General features: G+C 44.4%; 1 protein-coding gene across 1 annotated transcript; it reads right to left on the reverse strand.

Annotated features, from left to right (window-relative positions):
• Positions 1–3358: 3358 nt before the first annotated feature.
• T265_01554 (hypothetical protein) lies at positions 3359–5203 on the reverse strand (the record flags this gene model as incomplete). Its single annotated transcript, XM_009165613.1, has 1 exon — positions 3359–5203. One exon carries the CDS (start codon positions 5201–5203, stop codon positions 3359–3361), a length of 1845 nt encoding a protein of 614 aa, XP_009163877.1.
• Between the last annotated feature and the right edge of the window lie 229 nt (positions 5204–5432).

Raw genomic sequence — 5432 nt, forward strand, 5'->3', positions numbered from 1 at the left:
ACTGGTACTTCTGGATTTCCATAAGCTAGTGAAGATCCTAGCAGGCATGCTTTTTTGTATACACCATTGGTTAAAGGCGCTTCGGATGTTCCCACAGAGGTTGAATATGCATCCGACCATCCGTTTCATTTAACAACTCCTTTGAAGTCCTTTTGCGAACTTAAACTAAACGGAACTGGAAGCGCGCGTTATCCAGTACAGTCGAGAACTGCGCAGCAACCTTGATGGAAATGAATTTCGAAATTCATGGTAGACACACTGAGTTCGCTGCCCTACAGCGACAAAACCCAGTGAAATGCGTGGCAAGAACTGTTCAAAGGTCTGTAGAAGCACGTATATCAGTGAGGGATGGCACATTTTCCGGCGAGTGATGTAGACATCCGAGCTTGTTTAGATTGAGCAAATCACTTCGATTGAGTCGTAATTACTAGGAATGAAAGTCTGGTGCTCTGCGTCGTCTGGTCACCGGATTGACGAGTTCGTAGTCGGATCTCCTAGTCGATTCTCAGAAATCGACTATCATGCAAAGTGAAGTGAAGTGGAGCTGAGGAACTGAAATTTATTCGTCTGGTTCATGTATCATTAGCTCATTTGTGGTGGGTTGGAGATTTTTTTGGTGGCTCTTTCAAACTTGGCCGCTATTTGGGCCCTCGCATTGGTCAGAGCGCGCATGCACGTTATGTGTGAAATTACATGCACGTACTCAGTATTTGTCAGTAGTGAAAAAATAAGTGAAAATTGTGTTTCCAGAGTAGTTTTAAGGGCCCGTCATGGCGACACTAAACNATGGCTACAGGGACAGGAGCTGATGACTAGCTTACAGCTCATCCACTGTGTTGGCGTGCAGGAATATTCACAGACTGTTTGAGCTTTATAGCGACTCCCGTTAACACGAGGCAACCATTACACACATTCTATTGGTGGCTACCAAAAACGAGGGATCAGAATGGAATTCGACCGGTTTAACGCCCACTTAATATGCAAATGAAGGTTTATCTCCACAGGCGACCATCCTACTTCTCTACAGTGAATTTCAATCTGATGAGGTTATCTGGCTGTGATTGCACGATGAATTCGTGTGATCCTATCAGCCGCGAAGAACTTATTTCTCGCACAATGTTTGCTTTCATCATTTCGATATAATAGTTCCTTGAGGAAAAACATGCGAAACGGTATCCCGTTTCAAACCAGTGTTTTCCATGTGCGTTCTCGCTCACTGATTCGGACTCAACATCCTTTACGAGGAGGCCAGCACGACGGGGCTTAAGCAACCAGCTGATATCTCAGCTTTGTGTGCTCCTCGCTTCGGATTATTTGTTAGGCGTCCCTAACTTTGTGATACGCCTAGGATAGGATAGTTGATGCTCAAACTCGTCAAACAAACAAACAAAGTGCGTTCTAATCTGTACCCACAAACTAGTGGCAGATCTATTGCACCAGGGCTGCACTGTGCAAATGAGTGGACGTGAACTGGTAGCCTAGCTAGTATGATTGTTGGAAATGTCAATCGATCTATCTTTCCTGACAGCTCTTGCACAGTATTCAGGACTTTAAGGAGACTTGTTCGCCGCCCTAGAAGCGGCGGAAACGTAGACATCTTCCATGAAACGGAGTTATTTGCATGTTAAGTGGATGGTATCGTCCCCAGGTCTCACATGTCGGTATTCATGTCCCATTTACACATCACCATTTGACTCCATCTCAGTAACAAACCGTTTCAGGCAACTTAAATGATTTCAAGGCATTCCACAGGAGATGACTGCGGCAGTGCCATGTCGAGGCTGTATTCGTTCGACCACGATTAGCTTTGTAGCATCTTACCTCCCTGTAGTTCTCATCAATCCCCTAGTCTATAGCCTAAGGAGTCTATAGCCTAGGTAGATCCAAGTGATGGCCATCAGACCACCGAGACACTAAGATTCATCTATTCATTGCTTACATTCCTTTGTTAGAATCACTGCCAATCTACACTTACGGTAGGCAATAGTGGTTTTAAGTTCATCTCAAAGACACTGTAACTACAAAAAATTGTGTCTTTTGTTCTCTCTCTCTCTTCGTCATCAGGACACTTGAGTTTCGCATTGCAATGTAAACACCCATTGAAATATCTAAAGAAACGGTCGCTTCAGTACGTGTTCTAATAGATTCGGGTTATCCATAGAAAAATGGTCTTTGTACCACTAAGCAATACTATAAGACAGTGTTATAAATGAGTGATCATTCATCTTCGTTTAACACTTAATGCGGGTTTTATGTAGGATTAGACTTTAGGAGAGACACGATTGGGTCCATAAAACTTGAGATTAATCCGATTACCCGTAAGAGAAACGACAGAAACCAGCCACTGCGCATTTTTGGTTTTTGGGTCAATAGTGTCTAGCTGGTATCCGAATTGTCACCCGTTCAAGTCTACCGAGCACCCCGGTGACTAGCTCAAATCCTTTCTCGAAGCAGTCGAACTTGAGTTGAATAACAAAGTTGTAATCTGATAACCGAAGTTAGATTCATCAGTTGTGGCTATTCCCAAAGAGCTATTGACTTAGATACTCACCATTACAGCGATTTCGCAAGCCGAACGTAAAACTGCAACTGACATCGTTTCGAAGACCACTGACCATCCATCCACACATTCTGTTGGTTGTGTGACTAATTTTTGTGGATCCTTTTGTGTTATCTATTCGGGCACACATCAAAGGCACTACACCGCTTCATAGCTGGCAATATTATATTTTGTTTTCCGTTGACAAACAAAGTGATAATCTTCATCAGCGGGTGAATCCCACCTTGACACCGTTGCTCCTCCATTGCGAACTTGTGCTCTCCTTCTAGTGAGAACGCTGATGACTGTCCGACGTTTCGACCACTGAATGTGCCTTTTTTAGCGGTAATCAGACGATTCCCCCCACTATTAGTTACCAGTATTTTCACTGTTAAACACCTATGCACCAGGAATGTCACAATTGATGCAGTGTTTGATTTGCTATGAAGCACCTACCAAGTACGTATAAGTAGATGAAGTTTTTATTCCCGGATTCCTCGTGCAGACTGGGTTTCTTTAAGCTTATGGGTGATCAAAGCTAGACAGTTGGACCCCACCTTCACATCGTCTGAAGGTGGACGCAACAACTGCACGGTGTCTATCCCCTTTAACTGCGTTTTATTTCACAAGGGTGTTTGATGTCCCGATCCAAGCTGAAGAAAAAATAGTTTGCATGAGAGAAATACGTTTTTTTAATTGGTACGTTAAAATGATATGCCCCGCAGAACCTTCCTATACGGTAAACGACTTTATTCTTTCAATCTGATAGCAGAGAGTTGTGTAAACGTTCATAGATGCGCAAAGGGTAGTCGTGTATTATTAGTATTCAACATTTTTATGGGACTTGCCACGGAATCGGATTTTCCCATGTCCCTTTCTGTTGCCATGGCCACGACGTTTTCCGTACTCATGATCGTCCCCGTGTTTCACATACCTAGTAAGAGCGAACTGCCGTTTCGCATCGTCGTCCGCTAGTCCGTCAAAGCGTCCAGAAGCCTTCAGATTGCCAATAAGTCCATGTTTCAGGTGTGCAAACTCTTCTCCGTAATTTTTCAACGCGCCCTTCGTGCTAAAGCCACCGTACCTTTTCATATGCCCGCCAGACGGATCGAGGGAACCGCCATGATGGAATGTGGTAATTTGTTCAAATTTCGTCCCTTTCCTGCTTGACCCATAGCCGAGCACCTTGCCCCGGGCGATCAAATCAGCCTCAAAATCATGAATATCGTCCTGCATATACTTCACATCATCACCTCCATTCGCTTTCGTATTGGTTTCTTCCTTTCCATCACTAACCTCGTTTCTTCCATCTTCGACTTGTCCCCCATTTTCAAGGCTATTGGATTTCAGATGTCTTCTATGGTTCTCCAAACGATCGATTTTGTCAAAGCGCTTCCTTGGACCGTAGATATCTGGGTGAATGTCATAGAGGTTAACGTGCGTGTCATATTTATTTGCACCATAGCCCATTGTTCTGTGTTTGCGTGGCCCATATTCAGACTGGTACTTGACGTCGTTGTATCTGCTGGCTGCATGCCTGTCGAAAAGTTTAGGCCCATCTCGACCGTAAGTTGACTTATGTCCATCATGATCAAGCAATTCTTTTTCATACTTATCATGGTATATCATTCTCTTCTGTTTAATATTCTGTTTAATACGAACAGGGATAGGTTTGCGGAGCCCGTGTATGCTCGCTTTGTTGTCCACTCCTTCGTAGCCATTCAGATTGTGCGCATGGGAGTTGTATTTATCTCCGTCATCGTTTGGTGCGAAGGGCAGATGATGCGTTTTCCACGGTGATCGGGGTTTGTACACCACAGCCTGTTCGTTGTGGCCATGCACTCGGTTATGCGATTTCATTGCGCGGTGTTGCCTGGGCTGCCTTTTGGCAATTGGTTCACTGGTGGCCACTGGTGCGTTGTGCATCTCATAAACAACTGTGTCGTGGTTGTTGGTGTCCTCATGGCGATTGTAGTCCGTGTAAGGATCACTGTCCTCACTCTCATAGTTGTCACTTGTGTCGTCGTAATACTCTACGTATGGCTGATAATTGTCATAATCGTAATCATCATAAGAGGTACTCGGATTGTCATAATTCGTTGACTCATCCACATCGTAATAGTCTTGATTGGGTAGTGTCGTCTGGTAGTCTGATCCGTAATCTCCCACGCCGTAGTCGGTGCCATCGGAATAGTCACTATCGTATGTATTGTATGTACCATAACCATTACTCAAATCAGTTCCGTAGGAATCATACTTGGTGTAGGTACCGTACTTATCTTCTGGTTGGTACGTGATCACTTCATAGTCATCATCGGTGGTAGAAGATGACGCGCTGTACGTGTCGTAGGAGGGAGTGTAGGTGTCATCGATGAGCTCGTAGTCACTAGAACTCCCGTAGTCTGATGCACTATCATATGTGTCGCTGGTATCGTAATCTGAACTGTACTCACTGCCGTAGTCGGGCAAGAGATCTATCACATTGGTGTATTTAGTGCCGTAGTTAGTGTCATAACCTACATCGGTCCCATAACTTCCTACAACGGTGTAAGCATTTTGAGCATCATCCAAACCAGTCACCGATTGAACTGTCGTTCCATGCGGTTGATATTGAAGGGCTCCTGCATACACTACACACGCGAGTGTCAGCAAAGCTGACTTCATTCTCGTATTGCTTTGGATAAAGCACCAAACGTTGGTCGGTGCACAATTTTTATAGCTCCTTTCGGCATATTAGCCAGTTAAACGATTCTCCACCAAGTCACATGCAGTAAAATTACGCAGAGATTGACAACGTCAGATCGATATATTTGGGCTGCTGCTGGAAGCAGAGTGCACTGCGTAGTTATTGATCTGGTGCACTCGGTGGAACTTTCCTAGGAAACTTTTCTTT

The sequence above is a fragment of the Opisthorchis viverrini genome (genome assembly GCF_000715545.1).
Source record: "Opisthorchis viverrini unplaced genomic scaffold opera_v5_17, whole genome shotgun sequence".
NCBI lineage: Eukaryota > Metazoa > Platyhelminthes > Trematoda > Opisthorchiida > Opisthorchiidae > Opisthorchis > Opisthorchis viverrini.